Source organism: Acanthochromis polyacanthus, chromosome 9 (assembly GCF_021347895.1).
Source record: "Acanthochromis polyacanthus isolate Apoly-LR-REF ecotype Palm Island chromosome 9, KAUST_Apoly_ChrSc, whole genome shotgun sequence".
Lineage (NCBI taxonomy): Eukaryota > Metazoa > Chordata > Actinopteri > Pomacentridae > Acanthochromis > Acanthochromis polyacanthus.
The window spans coordinates 26,584,996-26,609,937 of NC_067121.1; the positions used below are offsets into that span (position 1 = coordinate 26,584,996).

The 24,942-nt window shown below is 41.1% G+C and overlaps 1 protein-coding gene across 1 annotated transcript; it reads left to right on the plus strand.

Annotated features, from left to right (window-relative positions):
- The first annotated feature begins 271 nt into the window (after positions 1–271).
- On the plus strand, positions 272–24,854 carry yeats2 (YEATS domain containing 2). Its single transcript, XM_022202101.2, is given in 31 exon segments — positions 272–460; positions 887–992; positions 1,115–1,212; positions 1,384–1,476; positions 1,565–1,798; positions 1,918–2,036; positions 3,837–3,998; positions 5,446–5,557; positions 5,951–5,995; positions 6,081–6,249; positions 6,667–6,909; positions 7,780–7,947; positions 9,012–9,103; positions 9,846–10,031; positions 10,156–10,384; positions 10,745–10,903; positions 12,333–12,460; positions 13,256–13,402; positions 14,958–15,149; positions 16,356–16,728; positions 16,857–16,991; positions 17,412–17,543; positions 18,005–18,155; positions 18,512–18,588; positions 18,706–18,785; positions 20,805–20,880; positions 20,883–21,008; positions 21,716–21,951; positions 22,108–22,182; positions 22,346–22,419; positions 23,305–24,854. Coding segments are annotated over 30 exon segments (4,320 nt in total). The 5' UTR covers positions 272–460; positions 887–892; the 3' UTR covers positions 23,414–24,854.
- Positions 24,855–24,942: the final 88 nt, after the last annotated feature.

Below are 24,942 nucleotides of genomic sequence, written 5' to 3' on the forward strand. Positions count from 1 at the left end.
ATGGCATTTCTTACTTGTATGTGGTTTTAAACTTTTCTGTACTTCAATCAAACTTGCATGGACCTTTCTGTATTTTACTTGACACTATCTTTTACATTTTTTTATTTATTTTTCTCAGATTTCGCCTGTAAAACACTAATCTTTGTTTATAATCAGGTTGCACGTTGTTGATGATAACAATAAAGCATTCTCTTTCCAGTGAAAAAAGAAATACATAAACATGAAAATTCAGGTGTTACTAATAATGTGTTTTGTAGAACAGCGGTACCTTGTGGCTGTATTGATGAATTACAAAGCTAACTGTCCACTATTTAGTTAGCTTACTTGTTCAGCTTGGGATTTAGCAATTTACCAAAACAAGAGCGTGTGGTGAATACAGCAAAAACGAAAGGATATGCTCACATTTAATTAAAACACACGCCTTTTAAAGAAACGTTCCTCCACAGCACAGGGAACTCCAGTAAGTTTGCATTTCATACAGACTGAGTCGGTGTCTACAACTGTGTGCTAACGTTAGCAGAATTAGCAAACAAGAATAGCGGTTGCTAACGTTACAGTGCTGCCGGCTGTACGAACGACTGGCACGGATTTATCTACCAGGGAGTTCATGAGACACAGTACGGTTGTATAACATGTAGTATTATTAGTTTAATTTGCTTCAATGAAAGAATTAGAGTTTTTTAAATAACTGGCCAGCAGTTTGAAACAACATGCTAGGAGGTAGACAGCTATGTTAGCATAGCTAGCTAGTTCGTGCTAAAGTTAGCTACGGGCATTAACGTTAGCTGTAACCTGTCTGTCAGCTTCCCTGGACATGGGCGCATGGGACTGATTAGCTTACATTAGCTGTTGATATGCATGTCTCTTAATATACTATTCTTCACAGGCAGCCATGTCAGGAATTAAAAGGAAAATAGAAGGCAATGATCCCGACTATGAGGACATTTCCCTGGTCCAAAATAGTAAGAGAAACAAAGCGGCTGAACATAATGGTAAGTTCATGCTCTCCACCTTGAGCTACTACACCTGCTTTGCATGTTGTGGTCAAAAGCAACTCCACTCTGTCATTTACTGTTCCTTAATTTATATTCTTCCCCTTTTATTATGTTGTCAGCTCGAGAAGCAACAGTGCAGAAAATTGAAACCATCATCAGGGAGCAATTTTCTTTGGAAATGAAGAACAAAGAGCATGAGATTGACGTGATAAGTCAGGTATGTGGATGTTACTGAAGAACTAACTTCTTCATATTGTTGTATATTGCACTTGTTTGTATCAGCAATTCAGAAACGTTTTGTACCGATATTGAAATAACTTATTTATTCTTTTTTGTGTTTAGGGTAAAGCAAAGCATATTGGTTTATTGTGTCTTCATTGTTTTGCAGCGACTTAATGAAGCCAGGAGGATGATGGACAAGCTGCGGGCATGTATTGTGGCCAATTACTATGCCAACGCTGGAATGACAAAACTCTCAGAGGTAAATTCTTGTGCATTCTTAAGCATATGACCGTCTAAGATGGTGGTTTAGTACAGTAGCATTAACCAGTATTTCCTATGTGTCTTAGCATGGCTCGAAGAGTGACCCTGCTGTGCTGAACCATCCAGCCATCCGCCGGTTCCTGGAGTCCCCGTCCCGTTCCTCTTCCCCTCTCAACCAGGGCTCTGAAACTCCTTCTCTGGCCCAATCGGAATCTGAGTCCCTCTCACTGCAAGGAGAAGGAGCTGAGAGGAATGGAGAGGGATCATGGAGAGATGACAGCAACAGGCAGGAGCGCAGACCTGGACGGAATGTAGGCAAAGTGAGTTTGGCTGACCTGAGATGATCAGAATAGTGATTGTTTGATGATTGTTAAGTGGGTATGAGCATCATCCTTTTACCTTTCTTGAAGCCTGCTGTGTTTTTCATTGTTTGGTGTAGGACACGTTTGGTGTGCCATCAACCTTTGGAGCAGAGCAGAGGGTGACCTACCACACCACAGGAGAAGAGGCCTCCAGACTCTATGCAAAGAAGACAATCGTTGTGGGGAATGTGTCCAAGTACGTAACTAAACCAAACAAGTATTTTACTCACTCAATCATCTTTGTGACTCACTATGACATAGAGCCGGTCTTTCCAATTTAGAGCTCGGGGGCCTCTTAGGAAGTCAGGATCGTGTTTATGTAGTCTGACTCACCAGATGTAGGATGCAGTTATAGGCCCATCATTGTGCTCATATCAGGCAGCTTTGGCCTCTCCTTTGAGTCTCTGCATGTTGCCATTTTCAAAATCTACTTTACTATGAGAAACGACAACTTCTGGGTAGAAATTACTCTGAAAATGATAAGTTTTGCTGAGGATTTGGATCATGCAGTGAGGCAGCCCTGCTATTTTTTTTCCACTAGATTTTGTATTTTAATGATAGTGTAAGTCTGCCTGCATGCTTAGGCTCCAACTAAAAACAAAAAAAATCCACCTAACCCTGCTTTGATGTAACACCGAAGACACGTTCTACACTTAGCTCCACCCTATCAGTTGTGATTGGTTTAAAGAGATAAGAACAAGCCAGAACTTTTTCCCCTGTAGCAGATTGAAACTGAGGTACAGCCAGGCCTGGTAAAGTGAAACTAGTGTTTATGTGATGGAGGAAAACATCGTCTAATTTGTGTTGAACTTTTGAATAGGTTTGAAATCACAAGTGAACATTCATTTTGTCACAAATAAAACAATCGGAGTGTTTTCTTTGATAACGTAATTTTCCTGCATCTGTCTATATTCTAAATGAACCCTTTTGAAAACCGCTAGCTTTTGCCTCATGAAAAGGAATTGGAAACCAGTGAACGAGTTATAAGCTATCAAATGACTTAAGCTTTAAGCAGGTTGTCGCCTTTTAAGGTGTTGTCGTAAACTGGAGGTACAACTTGATTTCTATTTCTGTGTCCTTGCAGCCAAACCCATTTCGACATCAGAGCTACATTGTTTGAAATTTAAAAAATCTTATTGAAGAACCGACATGACACAGAAAATAGATTAAATTCAAAAAGGTGGTTGAATTTATTGGCTAAAATGAACCAAACTAAGAGAGAGAGAAAGGAGAAACTCATGTATGAACATTGTTGTTCCTTCGTGAAAAAGCAAAACATGAGGTGACGTAGGTGAAGTTACATTACTCAGCTGAATTTGTCTCTTGCATGACTGTGCACAGAAGAGATGAGACATAATTCAGTTTTGCTACAAGTCCATTCTTGAGAAAAGTTTGAAAATCTAAAACCCCCTGGGCCTGAGTTCATCCAGATAGTTTCTCAAGACCGCTCAATTCAGGTGAAAATTAAGAACTTATTAATTCTAGGAATCTTGACTGCCAATGCTCATGTATTAACTCTAAATGTCTCAGAGGGCTAAATGGGATAGTCATTTCTCATGTGTCACAGTGTATACTTGTACATAATAAGAGGGTGTTAGGTGGTTTATAAAAGATAAATGGAACTAGATGTGCTTAATTGCACCAAGAACACTTCATTCTCTGGCAGCCTTTGTAAAGCCGGTGTGATTATTATACGTAGCTTATTTTTCAGTTGTGTGTTTGGAGCTGAGTTTCTGCCTGTGACTTACTCGGCACCATCTTCCCTCTTTCTCCTGACCAGAGTTTTAAGAAACATAGAAAAGAAAAAAAATATCTATATATATATTGCCTTACCGACATGTGTCATCACTTCTTATTTTGCTGCTTGTGTCTTTTCTAACTCCTCCTCCTTTAACCGTCTGAACGCACATAATTACTATATATTATCTCATTTCTTCACTTTGGCTAAATCTTCACTGCCTCTGGCTGTTTTTCCAACTTTGTTTCTTACTTTCAGGTACATTCCCCCCGATAAACGGGAGGAGAATGACCAGTCTACCCATAAGTGGATGGTATATGTCAGAGGCTCCAGGAGGGAACCCAGCATCGACCACTTTGTAAAGAAAGTCTGGTTCTTCCTGCATCCCAGCTACAAACCCAATGACCTAGTGGAAGTCAGGTTTGTGCTAGTTTTTTTTTGTTTTGTTTTTTTATATTTACAACGTTTAAAAAGCACTTCCCAGACATCTACACATTATTTGAGATAGGTGGGACTACTCCTCTTGTTATTGACACTGGCTCTCAGGTGTTGTTTCACCTTAGGCAGTAATAGAAGTCAGAGAGACTCAGATATACATGTTCAAGTAAGATTTGCCCTCACTGTGTTTTGTTGCCCATAGACACAATATTTACTTCTACCATTATATTGTTATTCTGAGTCAGTAGTTCGCCCTACCTCTTTGTTCACTCCACTTGTCAAACTTAAGGAAGTGAGGAAACAATTTTGGATAATGTCATCAGCCTAAGAGCCATTCATCAGCTGACTTGTAATTCAGGATTAACTGTCTTGGAAAAAACAGAACTTCCAAGTGCAAAAAACCAGTCTGATAGTCCCATCGACTTACCAGTAAACAAACCGTTAGGAACATCTTTTATTAAACAGTGCCCCCTTGTGTATATTTCCTGATGCTGTTCATTCATGCCCACTAATCATATCTCTTTGTACAAAAGCAGTATTTGTGTCACTAAATGATAATTTGTCCAGTTAATTCTTGTAAACAGTTAATGTTTATGAAACTTAAGAAACAACATGTTCTTTTTGCAAATTGTACACACGCATCAATAGGTGACATCATGTACTGCATAATGAGTCAGACCAGAAGTCAACATCAACATGACTAATCTTGGCCACGCCTAAATTATACATACTCGCTCGTCTGCCCTGGCCCAAAGCGCTAAGGTGTGTAGATCAGTTAATTTAGTAAGCATCTGGAAGGAACAGAACTTTTATTGCCTTTAGTTCTGCAGTTGAAATGTCTCATTTTCGGTATTATCCTCTAAAAATGGCAAAGGATTTAAGTTTGCCCATGGCTTCTGAATAAATGATCTCTTTCATCAGTCAGCAATCCTTATCCTGAGCTGTAGCCTCCTGGCTGTTTGAGCTGACAAAGCACTCCCGTTGCTGTTTCAGCCGCGCATAAGCTCCCCCTGACTGACTCAAGTCTTCATTCCCGGTGAACCCTTCACATGCCTGATGCTCTCTGCTGACTCGCAACGCAGCCCGAATGTAGATGAGGGGATGAATAAAAGAGAGAAAGAACAAATGCAGCACTTGTAGGGTATGCTTTAACCGACGCAAAATATCCAGGGATATACACATGCCCTCGTAAGTCTGATCAGTGTCTGTAATGTTGAGATGAAAACCTCGAGCTTCAAAGGGGGAGAAGATGAGAGTCCTTCAAGTCATTGATTTTAGGAGATTATTAACTCAATCTCAGCCAGAAAACAGGGTGGGAGTATTTTTTTTACAAAGACATTGTGATGCATTCTCTGTAGATTTTTTTCCCCCTCCAGATTAAGTATTTTAGTGACGTTACATAAGACATTTTGAATGTGTATGTTCTCAGTGAGCCTCCCTTTCATTTAACACGTCGCGGTTGGGGTGAGTTCCCTGTGAGGATCCAGATCCACTTCAAAGACCCTCGCAACAAACGTATCGACATCATCCACCAGTTAAAGGTCAGACCACATCATACACCCCATCAGCATTCAGCTTCATTTACTCTTCAGGCTGGTACACGGGAGTTTTCTAAAGGCAGATTTAACTGAGCTTCTTCTAGACACCCTAAAGGCTCCATGATGTACTTTGTTGACTCCTGCCACTAATAGTTTATTATACAGTTTAGTGTTTGACAAAAAACAAAATACTGCAAGCGTATATTTAAAGCCAAAGTAGCTGCATTGCTGTAGGCATACTTTGTAGTACAGTTTAATTAGGCTTTTTATAGATTATAAGAAGAAATATTCATAATTTAGCCCTCTCAAATTATTAGTGATTAGAACTCCTTCATCAAACTTTGTTTAATTTCACATTCATTCAAATCTGTGTTTTGATCTCTCATTTTGCTACAGCTCGACAGAACATACACTGGGCTACAGACACTTGGGGCAGAAACTGTAAGTTATAAATGTTTTGTTCTATTTCCTGCTGTGACTTTTTTGCTCTGAGCTTTACCTTGACGATGAGCTTCATTTGTTCCAGGTGGTTGACGTGGAGCTTCATAGGAATTCTCTTGGGGACGACTACATCCCTCACTCCTCTTCCACCAAGGTGACTCACAGAGCAGCCAGCCCCATGTCGGCCACCTCCATGGCTCAGAGTTATGGACGCTCTAGTTCTCCCATTTCACATGACTCCAATGTCGACAAAGGTACACCAACACAAACCTTTGTCCTTTTAATGAAAATAATAAAGGGATATTTTAGTACATTTGGAAAACTAGGGCATACCTATCTGTGGGTGTATATACTGGACTGTTTTGAGAATTATAAGATCTAGATAATAAGCAGGTTAAGCAAGAAATTATACAATTTTTTAGATTTTCGGCAATGTAGTAGCACAGAGAATGTCAATTTTTTGTCCTGCCACCTGTTGCTGATGTTTAACCATCAAACCAAATTGAACCACTCCTGTGGTTTCTCAGGTTTCCTAAATGAAAAGCCTTGTCTTGAAAAATAGAATTGGATACATTGTATTACTGCTTGTTTAAGTCTATAAAAGACTGTCGTTATCAACTCCACATGAAGGTGAAACAGAGTTTTATTGAAATCAACTCTTCCGTCTCCAGGTTTCATCAAAGCAGAGATGGGGAGACCAGCAGGTAGTCATAGTACAGGCCTCACTGCTGGTGAACGCACTCCAACACGCCCCAAAGCTGGTGACAGGGTCACTCTTGGTTCCCATGGCAACTCTGCCTTCCAGCCCATCACAGCAAGCTGTAAGATTGTCCCCCAAGGACAGCCACCCAGTCCTGCTGAGTCTCCTGGGAAATCATTCCAGCCAATCACTATGAGCTGTAAAATAATTTCAGGTAAATATCTCCACCTAGTGTTCGATTTCACATTGTTTCTAAAGAATGTTTGATCACTTTGCCTCACTTCTTTTCTGTAAATGAAATAAAATGTACATTTGAGAAATTGGATTTCGTCACTCAAATGAAAGAAGTTTATAATAGACCAAAGGAGAGAGGTCATACAACACCTTTTCATCTAATTTTATAGCTACTTTATAAAGTCATTTTTTATGATCAATTTTATGCATCTAAGATTATTTAAAACCCTGATAGATGCCTTCAGAAAATACATACCTGACATTTAAACATGCCATTATTTCAGTATGGGTATTGTTTTGTTCTGTTGCTTGTAAGTTAGAATGAATAAAGACATTGTATTTGTACTAAAGTGAAAAAAACAAATTTATCGTGTGTTCCTGTAAACTCACATTTGTTCTGTTTGCCTAACATTGTAGAAATTGGTTTCTATATTACTGAGTTTTGTAGGTTTGCAAAAAAAATTTTTTCTTTTTTGCCAAATAACCATCACTACAAATACAAGCAAAGTAAATTAATGCAAAATCTCACAAAAGTTCGGCTGTATGGCACAAAAACCCGAAATAATAGACGTATTGTAGATTATACTACATCAAATAGACACTTGCATATATTATAAATCACACAACATTTATCTTTTCCTGACTGATCTGAGAGGAAATGTGTTTTAGTTTAAAATTTGAATATGTGACGCATGAGGTGACGTGTGCACACACCACCTCATAATTTTCTCAGCACTGCTAAATTTCAACAATCCCTGAGGCCTTTTTGTACTATACTTTTTCCATGTTGAATTGTTAATAGCATTTTTAAAGAGTATTGTTCTGCTAATAGGCCATTTCTCCCCCACAGGGTCACCCATCTCCACACCGAGCCACTCTCCGCTGCCCCGCACACCCACAGCCTCCACGCCTGTCCACAGCAAGCAGAGCTCTTCCTCTGTGCTCAACAATCCTTACATCATTGTTGACAAGCCAGGCCAGGTGATCGGCATGGCTTCCTCATCTGCTGCCTCCACAGGTACGCATCTCCTACTCAGTGTCAGAGTGCTGCTCGAAATCGGAAGTGGACCTGCATCAAAATTGAGAAGCGGTGTCTGTGCTGCCCACATAGAATCTAAAAATGGCTATGAGGAATGTACTCCGTAGCAGAACAGATGATGAACAATACCCTTCAGACTCCCCCCTTCTCTCTGTTTCTCTCTGTACATTTTGGTACGCTTCTTTTTCCTTTTTTATCCACTTGTTTTTTTCTTATCTAGCTCTGTGCGTTCCCTTCTTTCATTTTTTCTTTCTCCCTCTCTCTCTGTCCCCGAGTTTCTCTTTTGTCCCCAATTTGCACTCCTAAAGTGTGACGTGTGGTGAGGCAGCAAGATCGTTTCTGGATGGCAGGTTGCCATGGTGACAGAGCTGATGTGTCTCATGTCCAGATTAGAAGGATATTGGATGAGACCCCACACTCACATCGAATTTTGTATGTGATTGTGCGTGTGTATTTGTCCTTAAATGTAGAGCACAATTGTCTGCACCGATCACAGTTCATTTCCATATGAAACAAGTGGGCAGTCTGTGTGTGCGTCACTACGTCAGAGAACGGTGTCATCTTACATGACCATAACTGCTGTATTTACTTCCCCACATCAGCAGCGTCAGTTCACATTCCACTTAGGAGCTCTTTCCCAGAGATTGCTCTCACGCCCACTCAGCCACTCCTACACTTCCTCTACAAATGCACAGCTCGACCAGATCTGGCAGCAGGATTGGAGTGCTATTAAATGATGTTTTATCAAGCTGGATGAGGCTGATGTGGGTGTTGTGGCTGAAACACCAATCCTGCAATGAAACACATTTTAATGCAGTAGGTAAGGAACAGAACTTCAGCGGTACTCAGCTCCCTGAGTAAATACAGCGCAGCCAGAGCTGGGCTTCAACACCCACGCTGACAAACCCTGACAAGAAACTGTCACCCTGCACCACAAGCGCCTTGAAATTGTAGGAAAGGATGACAGGAACGACAGTGGCCCTCACTCGTACATGCATTATTTTCCATGAATTACTGTGTGTGTCTGTTTGTGATTTTCACAGGAAGCCCCTCCACTAAACAGTCTGCGGTTCAAGGCACTCGCTCTCCAGCTCCTAAAGTTCACACTGGCACCTTCCTCTCCTCAGGGGTGAAGGTGAGTTAGCAGAGCTTTAGTGGTTTCAATCTTAAGCGTGAATTGTGCAGATTTGTACAGATCTGTCCTCCAACTGCGAAGATGGTCTGTCCCTGTAGTATCTGTATCTTTAACAAAGCAGTGTGGTATTAATAGTAGGCTAGGGTGCTATCTTCAGCAGATGTGAGTGCCTTGGCAGCTATTTAAATGGGACATCATTGTGAAGGTGGGGGAGGGGGTGTGGGAAGCTTTGCAGAGAGAATTGCACAGTTCTGTTTCATGCAAAATGTGTCAATAGCCTGCTGTAAAATCATCCCACTCCCACATGTTCATCACACTGTCAGTATCCACAAAGAATGAAATATGATTTCACTTTTTTTTTTTTTTTAAATTGCAGTGACGCTTTCATTAGTTTTTGATTCTGTAGTTTTCTCAGTTGTAAATCATTGACATCTGCTGTCATACTGAAGTGCAGGGCAGAGGGGACAGATGGTGTACGTAAAAGCATCCACTTGATGAATAAATGATGATGCTGATTTTCAAAGATCTGTTTTAAGCAACAAATCTCTTCTTGCTGCTCTGTCTGTAGCCTGCTGATAAATGATAAGTAAAACTTTATTTACAGCCAAAATGCATCATATTAATCATTTATTTGATTTTTTTTTTCAACTATTAGAGTAGCCAGCAGCAATATCTGCAATGTGAAGTGTTTTAAGCCAGCGTGGCCTTCCTGTTACTCCCTCTCTCCATGTTTCTTGTGCAGGTTATTATCAAGCAAGAGCCAGGGGAAGTTTCAGCACAGCAACAGCAGATGGTTTCCACAGTAACCAGCCAGCAGCAACCTGCTGCTACAGCAGCACACCAGTTTGTCGCAGTGAAGGGAGGTCACATGATCTCCATGTCGGCCCAGAAACAGGCCGGAGGGGCCACAGGGGCAACAACTGGCAAGGTCAGTCTTTCTTGGATTTACCCAGACATACAGGCATACTAATAATTCACATCCTAATTGTAAAGTACATGTGTGTCTAAAATTAGTCATTTGAAAACTTAATTTGGCACTTTTCTTTTTCTAGATGTTAGGTATTCCAGTTAGTTCAGCGCTTCAGTCTTCGGTCAAACAGGTTGCTATCAGCAGTGGACAGATTCTGGTTGCCAAAGGCAACCCTTCTGTCTCAAAGGTGATGGGTGGGAAGCAGGTTTTGGCTCAGGGAGTCGCTAAAGCCATTGTCAGTGGAGCCAGTGGCATCTCTGGTCAACAGGCTGCTGCCAAAGCAGCTGGAGGTTCAAGTGGAAAAAGTGGAGGTCAGAGTTCCACATACATGCACACAATACACAGTTTTAGAGAGAGAGCAGCACAAATAGTAGCACAATTACTCTAACTCCTGTATAGCCTGATAAAGGGCACAGACATTTTTAAAAGTAGTTTAGTCAGTTGCTATTGTTTTGCTAATTATTAGGAGAACGAATTTTCTGACTAGTATTGAGCTGGTCGTGTATTTGACCTTATGCTTTGGATGAATCACTCTTTAAAAAAAATGTCATTTTCAGGTTTGGTCAGGATTAAATGTATTAATTATGTGTATTGAGATCAGTTTCATTTTCAAAAACTTTCTGTACAATTTCAGGTGAGTAATTATTTTTTCCTTCTCTGTATGCTCTCAGTGATGGCCACGCTTCAGCTGCCAGCCAACAATCTGGCCAATCTGGCCAATTTGCCTCCAGGCACCAAGCTCTACCTGACCACCAACAGCAAAAACCCTTCGGGGAAGGGAAAGCTGCTTCTCATCCCACAGGGAGCTATTCTCCGAGCCTCCAGTGCAAGTGAGATTTCTTGTATTAAAATTTTTTGATGTGGACATTGAAAAAGGAACCCTCAGTTATTAGTGTTTAAGGCTTTTGACTTTCCTTCTTTATTACCTTATCCAGTCAGATAGTTGACACACTCATTTCAAGCACCAGTGAAAGAATTTCTTTTATTGTTGCTAATGCCATCTACTTATATAGCTCTCTGTGTTTTGGTATTATGTCAGCAAAACACAACATGAGGAGCAGATTACTTAGGATATGTTGATCTTGTTAGCACTTTAAGGAGTGTATTTGCTTGAGGATACATACTGCTGAGAGAATGTCAAAAACTCACTACTATAGCAATGTCCCACTAGCAGCAAGTAACGGCATTGCCTGATGGAGGGAGCCTCTTTCGGCAGGATAATGCGCTGGACCACAAAGCAAAAATGACTCTGGAATGGTTTGAGGAGCACAACAACAAGTTTGAGGTGTGACTTGGCCTCCAAATTCCCCAGATCTCAATCTAATCAAGCATCTCTGGGATGTGCTGGACAAACAAGTCCAATCCATGGAGGCCCCACCTTGCAACTTCCAGGACTTAAAGATGCCAACATCTTGGTACCAGATACCACAACACACCTTCAGGGGTCTAGTGGAGTCCATACCTCAACGGGTCAGGGCTGGTTTGGCAGCAAAAGGGGGACCAACACAATATTAGACAGATGGTAGTAATGTTATGCCTGATCAGTGTAGTTTCCAAGAAATAGTCTTCAAAAATTTCAATTGTAATTTGATGTTCGAGAAAAGTAAAACACTGATGAGTTCAGCATCTTATTACACATTACATATTATTTTGTAGCAGGCAGTTAGCAGATGTTCTCCTTCAGTGTCTCTTACTGTAAGACACTGAAGGAGAACAGACAGTTCATAAAGCCAGATTTTCTTGTAACTTACAAGAAAATCTGGCTTTATGAACTGTCTTTGTACAAAATGAAAGTAATATTTAGTTCTGTAGGTGACTCAGTATTTGGGGTTAGCGCCCCAGCCAAAAACGATTTGTCTTGACATCTTCTGCCATGCCTCAAGTTGTAGGCAGCTGTACTAAAAATGTTATTGCTCTGGGCTCATCATAAAGTTTGGAAAAAGAAATCCACTTCTGTAGTGACTCTACAACTTGAGGCATGCTGGTGGCGGTTACAGATATTGGCTGCTGTGATTCTGTGAGACGGTGAGTCAGTCAGAGCATCTGTTTTTTTCTGCTTGAAGAGGGTTTTACAGCATCCTGTATTTAGTCTAAAAACATATGTTTCACAGCAGTTAACCAATATTGCAATGTACAGCTCTGCTTCAGAGTCACGTTTTTACTTATTTGAAACTGAATAGATGATCATGTTAATTTTGGATGAAGAAAACAGAAATGTTTATCTGATTTGAGACACTTGTGTGTGCGGTTGTAATTTAGGTCAGCAGTCCCAGAGCAGCTCGTCAGCAGCCACTGGTGGCTCTCAGAACTCCTCCTCCTCTTCCTCTTCAAGCAGTCTGCCTTCCAACCTCTCCTACACGTCCTATATCCTTAAACAGACCCCACAGGTGGGTGGCCGCACTTTTTCTCTGTCATACCAACCTTGCAGACAGCCATACTCTGCTGGAAAATTTTGATTTTTTTCAAAAGCCTTTTGTGTCTCTGTGAACCCCCATTTTAGTTTATTACAGCATTAGTATTTACTTGCTGGAATGTTTAACCGGTGTTTCATCAGAGTCTGTAGGAAACTGAAGATGTTTTGCACGTGATCCATTTAGTATTCCTTACCACGGTTACAAGAATCAGATTTTCTATTTTATTCCTTCATAGCATGACTCGCACTGTCTCCACATGGGGTTTCTTTTCCTTGGTGAATGTCAGATTTTTGTATTCTAGTAGAGGTCGAGCCCGACCTGTTCTTAATTAGACGCATTCATTATAGCAGCATTGATCCTGCAGTCAGCTTTAGAACAGTGCTGCCTGTGCAGTTAGCCGACAGCGTATAATGAAGCTATCTGCAGAGGTTTCACTGAATTTTCCACCTACATTTAAAGTAAAACTGTTCACCGTGTTTTCCTAATAGTAATGAATCTTTAAGGTAAGTGTTATTTAAGTGTGATGTCGATACATATATATGGTGTACTCTCAGCTACAAAAGAGCCAGTGCACATGCACATTCTGTATAAGACCTACATGATGAATTCATTTCAAAGCCTGTTAAAATTGAACTTAATGACCTTGTAGATTATGGAAATGTACTTTGATTTTCGATTTAACGTAACTTATGTCACTGGCTTTCAATTTAATTGAAGTAATAATGCTGATGGAGTTCCTCCTCATACTATCTTGTCCATTTTTCCCAGGGTACTTTTCTCGTTGGCCAGCCACCGCAGGGTTCAGGGAAGCAGGGGGGTTCCAGTTCGACAGGTCATGCAGCATCATCTCCAGCAGCTGTTACGCAGCAGGCTATTCGGGTCACAGCTGGACAGAAGGCAGCCATCCTGGCTCAGGTCAGTATGGGAGACTGTCTGGGTTTTACCAGGGCTATAGCCTGTACAGATTGTGATATTACTGTAAACTGTTTGTGTTTAACTATTTCACAAGAACTAAAAGTACTGTTTGATATACACTTGCTAGCCTTTGGGGCATAAACCAATGACGAGTACAGTTTTGAGACAGTCGCTCATTGATGCCTACTTTGGTGAGTTGAAATGAATTGGTAACATGCAACTGAATGAAGTATATCCAACTTAAGTTAACAAGTACTATTAATGCCACTGGTTTAACTTAGATGTGCTTAAATCGTTGTATTCTTCTCAGATGAGCAAATTGCTACAACTTCATTTTAAGGAAACTCAATTTGAAGTTTCCAGTTTTACCAGCTTAAGCATTCGCTAGCCTTGCATAAAATGTAAAACATCATTTTGTCATTAGACTTACTTTTATTTCCTCACCTTCACTCTGCTTGAAGAAAGCACAAGTTTTCAGTTTGAAGAAATGTGAATGTCGTGACGTTAGACATACAATGCTAAAGGGCAATAAACCAATTTGTTTTGGAACTTTTTTTTTTTACTGAAAATTAGAATACCAATTTAAAGAGATAAAATGTAATTTCAAGTTGAGACAATCCCCAAAAGTAAACTACTGTTATCAACACAGAAAGATTAGTGAGATTTATTCAAAACAGTACTTCAGCTCTGTTTATTTTGCTTCCAGATTGACACGATAGTCATATCAGTTCTCAGAGTTTAAAACTTAAACAGGTGATGGGAATGCATTCATATTTAATGTTGTATCTGGCAAAGTACATTAAAAATTTTATTTTGCACATTACCAATGGATTTCTTTTGATTCACAAAGTTACCCAAGTGTCCCTTGATAGGTAGATTGGAACTTTTGATTCTGCTCTTATTTTTCCTGCTGTCATTAAATTTGATGAGTTCTCTTATCTCAGTTTTTCTTCAAGAACATTTTTAATTCAGAGACTGCAAGGAGAAGTATTGTTTGAGTTGATTAAAGTAGTGTAATTATTACTGTCTGCATTTAAGGTATTGTCAGTCTGGTAGGTCAGAGAAAACCCTTTTACACAGATATATCAAAACCTTACTGTTAAATGTGTCACCATAATAGTATATGGATGGTTAGTCAGTTTTCCTCCTGTTCCAATATGTGAATGAGTTGTAATAGTGAAGGACTTCTCCAGACAATAGACGTAGGTCTCATTTATCCATGGGTTGCCTAGCTGGAGTTAGACAAGTTTGTATGCACTTTTATTAATCTCAGTTTATATAACAGCATTGTAGACAACTTATTCTCTTAGTACTTTGCCCAGATTGAAGTGTTTGGTTACAGAGTTGGTATTAAAAGTAGCTTTAACATTCTAGTTGTGTATAAGACTTAGAAATCTTATTTAGGTTTTGCATGAATATGCAGACCAAAGGTAAGGATGTGGGTTTGTCAAAGTCTGAAAAAATTCACATTTTACATTAAATGCTCAAAATTTATAGTCCCTTCACTTCATTGACAGTTTGGTCAGCAGGTACTTTTTTTTTCTGTGATTTACAGGTAGTGGGCGGCTCCCAGGGTGCACAGGTGAAATTGTCTGATGGCTCTGTTAAGACGGTAACGGCAGCGGGAGCAGGCCACTTGTCCAAGCCGGGTACCACCACATTGAGGATGACAGGTGGAGTCATCACTGCTGCTAGTTCCACCCCCGCCTCTGTCAGCACTGCAGCAGCAGCAGCAAGCCAACAACAGGCTAGTTCTGGTTTCCTCTTTTTAAAAAAAAAAAAAAAAAAAGTAATAATAATTGCCTGACAGCTGTTCCTTTTTTAAAATCATTTTCAATCAAGCAACAGTTACTTTTGAAATGGATTTAAAGTGTTCTTTAGGCTTTCAAACTGGCTGTTTAGTTTATATTTACCTCAAATTTTGTAAGAAGTTACACTTTCACTAAATCCGTTTGAATATAATTCCGTATTTCCAAATAACAAAAGTGCATAGTTTATATGTTAGTTGTAGATTATTGTCATGGTAAATAAAGTGCACCAAATTTACGTTTAACAAGCAGTTTGATGCTTTTGCATCTAGATATGTAACAATTCAGTATTTTCTGCACTTGTGTGTAAGTGGCATAAATGCAAATGAAGTATTTTCCACTGCAATAGAAAAGAATGATCTAGTGGCAATGCAGTAGCATGGTCAGTGAGTTATTCATCAGGAAAAGCAGAGAGTTGAGATGGTGTATGAAGAGCCCTGAGCAGTACATCAGCACTGATCTGGGATGGGGTGATTACAGCTTTAGTGTCAGAGGCCAGGCCTCATTAACTAGAGAAATGGAAACACGCAAAAACACTTTCTGGAGGCACCAACACACAAAAACAAATATGTATACAGCATTTAGCACTCTTGAGAGATGTTTATGCAAGTACAAGAGAGGAAGCTGCTCTTTATGAGGACTCTCTGTGAGAGAAATTGACTCTTTTGTCTTAGAGAATTCCATAAAACCAGTGACCTGATCAGCACAGCTCACTGTGGGAGTTACACAGCACTGGAAAACAAACATTAGCTGCATAAAGAAAAGACGGTTAACATTAACTATTCCTGCCACAGTGAATGTTCTTCTTTTGAACACCACTTTACCGTTAATGGATTTTCACATGAATCATTGCCATGTCATTACCACATTCACTCTCATGTACCTGCAAATGAGGTGAGGTGTTGTCGAATAAAGCATTTTTCTATGTCTCGATTTAACAAGTATTTCACTTCATGGAACTATGATATGCACACTGTAGCAGTGCAGTTTGTCATCAGAACGTTAGCAGGTTAAAATTAATGGAATGTCTTCTCAGCCTGTGTTGTAATTCAGCTGTGTTGATTGACAAACACATTGAAAGAGTTCCAAAATGTAGTGTTTCTGTTTATTTCCTGTTTGACCAATGTGTTTGTGTGTTCATGTAGGCTGATGGTGGTGGGAAGTCTGCGTCTCAGCACCACTCACTCCTGGTGGCTGCCAACCAAGCAGCAGTAATCAGTGCAGCTAAGAATGCCAGCGCTGCTTCAGGCGGTAGCCTGTCCAAGGCGGCTGTGGCTTCCTTGGTCAAGGGTGCTGGCAGTTCTGCCACACTGACAAAGGGTGCTGTGGGTTCAACTGGTGCTGTAGTAACAGTTGCAAAGGGGATCAGCAATATGCCCGTCATCAGCATGTCCAAGGGTGCTGGGGTGGGGACTGTGGTGGGTGTGCCCAAAAGCAGCGGCACGTCTTTAGTTAATACAGCTTCATTAGTCAGCGGGGTGGCAGCCGGAGGAGGGAAGACAGGTGCTGCTCTGTCAGGTAGGCAGAAACAAACTTCATACTGCATGCATCTATTGGTTTTATATGTGCACAAATTGTTTGGACAAATATAGTACAGGCCCAACCACAGATTGCTTTTGGTATTGATCGCATTTTCTTTTGGCCAGGTATGCTGAAGATCCACTCTGGAGGTTCCAGCTCACAGCAGACAGTCCTAACCATTCCTGCTAACCAGCTCAAACAGCTGGGGGTTGGCACTGGGTCTGGTGGGCTGCAGACCATCTTCATGCCTGTTGGGAAAGGTAAGTTGTTTTCTGTGATGAACAGTAGCAAGTGTGTATTCCAGAGGAAAAAGTAGGTGCTTAGTGATAAAACTAAACTGTATTGACATTGATTTCTTTGCTGGTGTGCCACATCTTTGACAATACGTTTCTGAAGAACAAGTGAAATATAGCGTGATAGTCTCATAGGAATTTAATGCAAGACTACAGTAGCTAACAGCTTTATTTAGCTTGTCTTCCTAAACTAACTTATTTTGCTGATGACTGCAGAATATGATTTATTTGACACAGACACTCAGGCAGTAGATTGTCTTCTTTCTGTAAGAACAGCTTCTGTAATGCCCATCTCCCTCCCTCTCATTTTCCATCTAACTGCTAAGCCTATTTACCTAATGGGCCATCGATCCATCCATCCAAGTGTGTTCTCTCTGTGTGTAGTAGTGTCTAAAGGCCCAGTCTCCAGTACTCCTTCCTCCTCCTCCTCTTCCAACACCCCTGGAGCACCTGGAGCTGGAGCCTCCCCAAGTCCTGCCAGTCAGGCCTCCCCCTCCCTTACCCTGCCTCTGGCACAAGGTGAGAGGGATCCATCCTCACTCCATCGCCTTCTCTCTCCTTTCCTTCGTTTATTCCAAACCACCATATAATAAATGTTGGTACTGACAAGAAAAAGATAAATTGTCACTACCTTCTTCACCGAGAAACATTTTAGTTGATTGAATAACATACAGTATGTTCGGCACAGATTAAATTTGTTTTTGTTTAATACAAACAATTTACACTCTAGCACTATTCAGATTATATTTTCTACCTAAATGTGTGAGAAAAGAGAAAGCATGCTAGAATTTGAACAATCTTTAATACTTGACACAATTTTGGTCAGTACTCATATTAGGGTTTGATATCCACCCCCTAGTTCTCTTTGGAGCATCACTTCATCATTTCCTTATCTCACCCACTTAACACAGTAGTACGTGCACAATAAAATGAGCCTTGGTCTCACGCTTGCTTTTTGCTGTCTCTTTCTACTGCCACAGTGAAGACAGAGCCAGGTGCTGGCACAGCCGTCACAGCTGGTCCATCGCCCCCGGTGACTGCTCTAGCCTCCACTTCTGTCCATGTTGCCTCCACAGCTACCACCGTCAAGCAGGAACAAGGGGCAGATAACGCTACGCATGACCTCATCAAGTAAGGACGAGTTGTAATGCTACTTACAGCACATATACATTTTAATTTATTAAAGTTATACATAATTTATTGTTTGGAGAAAAAGCAGAATTAGATACTTCACTGCTCCTGCCACTGACTGAGTCATCAGAAGATAACGGGGATTTTTACATATTTTGCCAGTTAAGTGTTATCAGCTCCATTTTTAACTTGAACTAGTTTGTCGTTTCTCAGAGCAGAGCTTCATTTATTAAAGATATCGCAGAGCTGCCGGCAGATGAATTGAGGTTTTTGATAATACGTTCTCCTCTTAGCTGCCATTTCAGTGAATGTATTCTAGATAGTAAAGCTGACAGTTGTGATTGCTTTCTCCTCAGCACTGAGCACATAGAAACCATGATGCAGTTGCTGACAGCCGTGGTGAAGAAATTCCCTTTAATAGTGCCAGATAAGAGTAAGTAAGCTTGCCATTCATTTGGTCTGCTTAAAAACAGACGTCCTAAAAAAGTGTCTGAAAAGCGTAACGCTGGGTTTTCTGAAGCTGTTCAATCCTGTTTCTCTGTTTGTTTAGCCGAAGACTCCCATCCATTTTGTGCCTCTTCAACAGAACAGTATTATTCCTGGAATATTGGCAAGCGCAGAGCATCAGAGGTGACTTTCTGTTTCTTGTCGATGTGTGTGATTATGACGATTCCAATTCAGTCATGCACATTATGTGCACCTTTTGGTGACTGTAAGGCTTCATTGCTGTCAAGGACCGGGGATGTTTAAAGTTGCTGTGAAGAACTTTGGGGGCAGTGGCCAAAATATTTCACAGTTCTTACCTACAATCATGCAAATGCTTTAATGGTTTATCAGCATGTGTCAAGATAGTCCTTTATTACTCCCCACATCAGGGGAAATTTCCAGTGTTACAGCAGCAAAAAGCTTTCAGAGCAGCACTAACCATATGTACAATAAAGATAATAACAATAATATATATAAAATATACAAGAATGAATAAATACAGTATTACTACACTATAGTAGCCTAGCCCGCTAGACAACCCACGGCAACGAATTTAATTCTCTGCCAGGGTGGGTCTAGTTACCCTCCATAAGGCTCGAGGCTGGATTCTCCTAAAACTGGCCGGACCAATCACCATGAAGTGTAGAGTCAGAAGGCGGGCGTAACTAAGTGACGACAGAGGCGCGACGATTCTGACAGAAACAACCGGCGCACAATAAACAGTTATCTTTCGACTCAACTTTGACCACAGCCCTTAAAGATTTGAAGCTAAAATTCAACTTGAAAGATAAACAAAGGACGGCACTGAAGTGTTTCATTGAGAAAAAAGACGTATTTGGACTTATGCCGACGGGGTATGGCAAATCCTTAATATACCAGTTGGCTCCACTGGTTGGGAAGCTAACGGGACTTAGCCACAATCCGCCGGCGCTCTAGGAACTACGTCAGCCTATTCGTTGCGGTGATTGGTTGTATACCTACTCAATTGCTGCAGAGTGATTGGAAAGACAACCTTTTAGCCCGCCTCCCTCCCTGTCGAGCGGTCCTAGACCCTTGTGCCTTCAGAACATGGGTCTAGCACGGCTAGGCTAACACTATAGGTGACATCAGCATAAAGTGGCTTGTGGAACAAATGTAACCGTTAAAGTGCAGAAAATGCCAGCAGTGCTAAGAATTGTTGTGCAGATTTTACCAATATTTAAGATGATATGATGTAGTCCAGTTTATGTTAACATTAGCCAGTGATGCTGATGTTGTGAAGCCTCACAACAGATGGAATGAATGACCTGCGATAGCGCTCCTTCTTACATGGTGGATGTCTAAGTCTGATGCTAAAGGAGCTGCTTAAAGACCCCACAGTGTCATGCAGTGAGAGAGAGGGATTGCCCATGATGGATGTGAGCTTTACCAACATCCTCCTCTCACCCACCTCCTCTGTGGAGTCCAAGGAGCAGTCCAGGACTTTTTTCTAAAGCTGTCAAGCTATCTTTCAATAAATACAAATCAGGGCAAGTGTTAAGCAAGCAACATTTAACATTTCCTCCAGTTAATGTTTCCTTTAGCGCCATCTGAAAGGAACAGTATTCACTTACTTTCACCTACTCTCCAGGTTCCAGGTTGAGGGCGCCTGTAATGTCAGTGATAATTTGCAGTGCTTGCACTTTTGTTGTCTGTGTAATCCGTCTTCGTGCTGCCTACCAACTTCGAGCTTTCTGCTTGCCTCATGTGTTTCTATCAGGTCCGATGTGTATCTCTGCCTGGTTGTCTCCTGTCATCTCTTCCTAATGTGTTCATCAATAGCTCATACTGGCCACCCCATGTCTTAGCGATCTGTTCTTGTTGTCTTCGGCTGTAAAAGGCTCGTAGACAAGATCAGACTTGGATATTTCGAACTACAGGTTACTAATTTACTTAGAGGACAGGGGAGTTGAAACAAATCATTATACAGTACCAGGACAGGGGAAGATCGGTTCCAAGGTAGTGTACGCAAAAAAACGAATGTGTGTGCACAAATTTCTGCACATCAGATGCTCTTATTTTGGTCAGTAAGCAAAAGAGATTAACACAAAATGTGAATCCATGTCAATCTGTGGATTTTAGTGCTTTTAGGCCTAATGTAAGTTTAACCGTGCTTAATAGTTTTTGGCATGCGTGTCTGTGCAGCTTCAGCGAGCAGTGGCGGTGAAGCGGGTTGTCCAGGATGTGTTGGACCGCTCACCCCGCCTGCAGGCTCTCACCCCCCAAAAACCAGAGAGGTGGTGCAATGGTGCCGACAGAGAGGCTACACGCCACCCGACCCAGAGCCCCAAAACAAGAATGATGACGAGTCCATTGAGGACATTCTCACGCAAATAGATAATGAGCCCGGTGAGTTTCTTTCTGCATGTGTTTTTGCTGCGCATCTTCTCGTTTTTGCAATTTCACAGTCTGTTCTTTTCTGGTTTCAGCAGCTCGCAGCGGATCAATACTCAGTGTTTCATGTGTGGGTGTGTTGCTTCTGCAGTTACCAGTTGATCCAGTTATGTGTTTGCAGTGCTGTTGTGTGTGAGGGCGAGCCGTGTGCAGCCTCGGCGTTTTTGTTCAGCTGCTTTGTTTTATTCACTGGCAGTTCTCATTAATTCTGTCTTTTGTTGAGAGACGAAGCTGCTTAGCTCAGTGAGTCTCACATTCGCTAGACAACACAATAATGTGTATTTGTGTTCTTGTGCCAATCTGTCTCACACTAATATCTTGATTTAGAATTGTCACATTGTTGATGTGGTAAAATGACCCAATATTAAACAAAAGCTTCAAAAAAACTCGTTAAACTTTTGCTTTTTAAAGTGCCTTCTGTAAGTATTTTATTTTGAAAATTCAGTTGATGCCAAACCGAAGTAGAACCACAATCACAATGGCCTGACCAGCCTGCAGAAACACAGAACAGACTGAAACTGAACTTTCAACATAAAATACTTTGAACGCACAGCCACAAATCAAGAATTTGCAATTTGAGTAAAATACTGAAGCACTTGCTGTTTCTGCTTTGCTGCTCCAAAGTGCTGATGTGTGAAACGTACGTGTGAATCTGTCCACAGAGTGCCCATCCACCCTGAGTGGCTGCGATGAGTTGGTGTTGCGGCTGGAACAGATGCAAGCTCTGCTGAAAACTGAACCAGAGGAGGCGGACGATGAAATCGTCGACATTGTCACTGTGACCCCTCCCTGCCAGAAACTAAAGGTCAAAGAGGAGGAGCAAGAAGCCGACGTGGAGCCCAAATTCTTCCTGGGCCCCTGCACGTCCACCCAGTTTGTCAGTGAAACTGCTCAGCAGGTCAGGAACTTCTCCAGGGTTTAATGGAAATGCAGTAAAAGCTGTTAAATTCAACTAATAGCATCCTGCTACTTTGTTTCTTTTCATAAATGAAATGTAAATGAGAAGAAGCTTCACCTCTTTCTCCATTTATCATGACCCCTCTGTCTGTTTCAGATCGGGGTAACCTTCCAGCCAGTAGAGGTGGAGAAGAACGTGTTCGCTCCAGTAGTTGAAGCGATGATTCTGAAGGTCGGTCACGTCACAGAGCAGAGTAGAAACATTATCCGTTCACAGTAGCTCGTCATTACCTCAGTAAAGTCTGGACTTGGATGTACACCTGCACAGTACTGCATGTGTCACTGTTCATTTGTGACTAATGATGACTTTGTGTTTGTGTGTGGCGACACTGCAGGCTACAGAACAGTTTGCCAGTGACATCCTGAGAGAAGCTCTGGCTGGGGCCTACGCCAAATCCCCTCCAAACAGGTCAGCTTTTATTTTTTCTCTGCAACATGCAACCTGCTTAGTGCTCCATTTTTCACTTTATTAATTATATCTGGGGCTTGTCCAGCCCTCCAATTTGTTGCTCAGATTATTCTTAGCATGTCTATAAATGGAATATTGAAGAATCATCCCATAATAAATGTTCCATAACAATAAACTACACAATTTACAGCAGCACAGTTTAAGTACTGCTGGAATCAAGCAGGAAAATACTGTGGATAAACCACTGGGATTGTGTGTTTAACATGTTTTTTGGATTTTAAAGTGTGTTGGAAACAAAAGTTCTTAGATGCTTTGTATTTTTCTCATATATAAAAATGCCACTAAACCACCAAATCCAATTATCTGTTCATCATTCTTAGATTTTTCTGTATAACTAAGGTCTCATATAGCTGATGCCTGTGAGCCATAAATTGTTTGTAATTCAGTTGTTGTCCCAGAGCGATTAAAACACATCCATGAGTTTCACACATTATCATTATGCCGCCATATTTATTTTTAGCCAGTCTCACATGCACCACGCTGCTGGCATAAACACTTGCTACAGCACCAAATGTGTATTAATCTACAGCTGAAAATAGTCCCAACTACATTTGTTTGCTTGTCTTGTGCTTGTGTGATAAATGCTGGTAGCTTCTGCTGTTTCAAATTCCTGCTTTTACCTGCACAAGATTTTATTTGTTTAGTGCCATTTGCATTGTGTAAGACAGTAGAGCACAGACCTCTTAGTGCACTGATTCAGAGATTAATATTTAATAGCTGTAAGTATTCAGGAGCCAGCCAGTGATATCACCGGGTTAAAACATATATTTCTAGTGTGTTGCGGTATGTTTAAAATCCGAACTTGGTTTGCTTTTGGGTTTGCAGAGCACCCAGAGAGATCACAGCCATGAACATCCACCAGGCGGTCAGTAGTATCCCCACCTGCGACTTCCTCACCAACACACACATGGGCTACCTGGCTAAGGACAAGTGATACTGACTGGTAACTGACTCGCTTAGAGAGATGAGGACTGTCTGAACTGCTGAACGACAAAGAGACTCTGCTCTTGGAACTGACGGCTCTACTGTGCAAATATCCGCACCCAGATGTAGTCCCATTGCCTCAGGTTGCGCAGTAATAACTAATGTACTGTATTCATTAACTCGATCATAGAAGGGCTCAGCTCGCTTCTCAAAGCAGCCGCACAGCAGCAGAATAACAAATGCTTCTAATACTCTGGGTATATCGTACCGTTTCAGTCCAAATGTGTCGAGAGATGCGCCGTCACGGGGGCTCGTGTGATTTGATTTGGAGAAGCTATTGTGCTCTTGCTTACCTCATAACAAGATTACTTTAATGATGAAGTGTTTCCTGCCAGACAGCCGGCATCTCATCGGGGAAACGACGCCTGAGCGACTTACAGGGCTAAATTATAACATCAGACAGCTGTCCCCTCCTGCACACTGCCACCTCGCTGCCGCATCCCTCGAATTTATACGATTCAGTTTCTCGGCTGAGGTGAACCACAGATTCTCAGCCATCTGCAAACACTGATGAACATGTGAGCGTTCTCCATCAGTCAGTGGGTACTTTGGGCAAAGCAGACCGAGCGCTTCTTCCAAAAGTATCATTGCCATGGCAACCAGTGATCGTCATTGCCAGCATCCTTTTGCTGTATTTCAGTGTTACCTGGCAGAGGTAATTATGGATCTTGCCAAACAAACAATGCAGGAAATGACTCTGTAAGGCTTCAGAAGAGGGAACAGATTAATGTTTCATAGTTTCAAGCTGCAGACAGATAACGGCACTGAGGCCTTCATTAAGCCTCGAAAAGATCTCATGTCTTACTAAGATACAGGTAGTAGTGAACCAATTTGATTTTAAGACACTCGTTCATATTTATCTCCTTCCTCATGACCAGGTTTAGCAGCCCTTTGAAGTGCTTTTAAGTGTTCTGTTTAGCAACCGTAATCTATCTTATCATGTAATGTATAGTGTACATGACCAGTATATGAAGTATGGTGTTTTCAAATACTGTTTTATTTTTTTATTCTAATATCAACACCTGCGAATAGTGACGCCCCAACAGTAGTGAGTGTGTTTATATGAATATGTGTGGTTTGTTGGATGTAGTCCCCCCCCCCACAGAAGTCAGTGAATTTGATGGTAAGTGAATGCTAATGTGTTTTTTTTGTCACATCCAAACAAGGTTGTGTTGTCTCGGTTATTCTCTTTGATGTGGAGCTTTGCATCATGTGAATGTGTGGATGATTGGACAAGTGAATGTGTTTGGGCTGAGTGGTTCTAATGCTTGTTGAACCAAATCAAACTAGCATAGAAGATAAACCTAAACATTGTATTTTCATGTTTCGGTGCAAACCAAAAATATAATCAATATTCTTATAATAAACTTTAAAAAATATTTCTTGCAAAACTGACTTGTGTTGAACTTATTTTTTCAATTTATTTTTCGGTAATTGTGATAAAAATAAATTTAGGTAATTGTTACCCTCGAGTTAAAC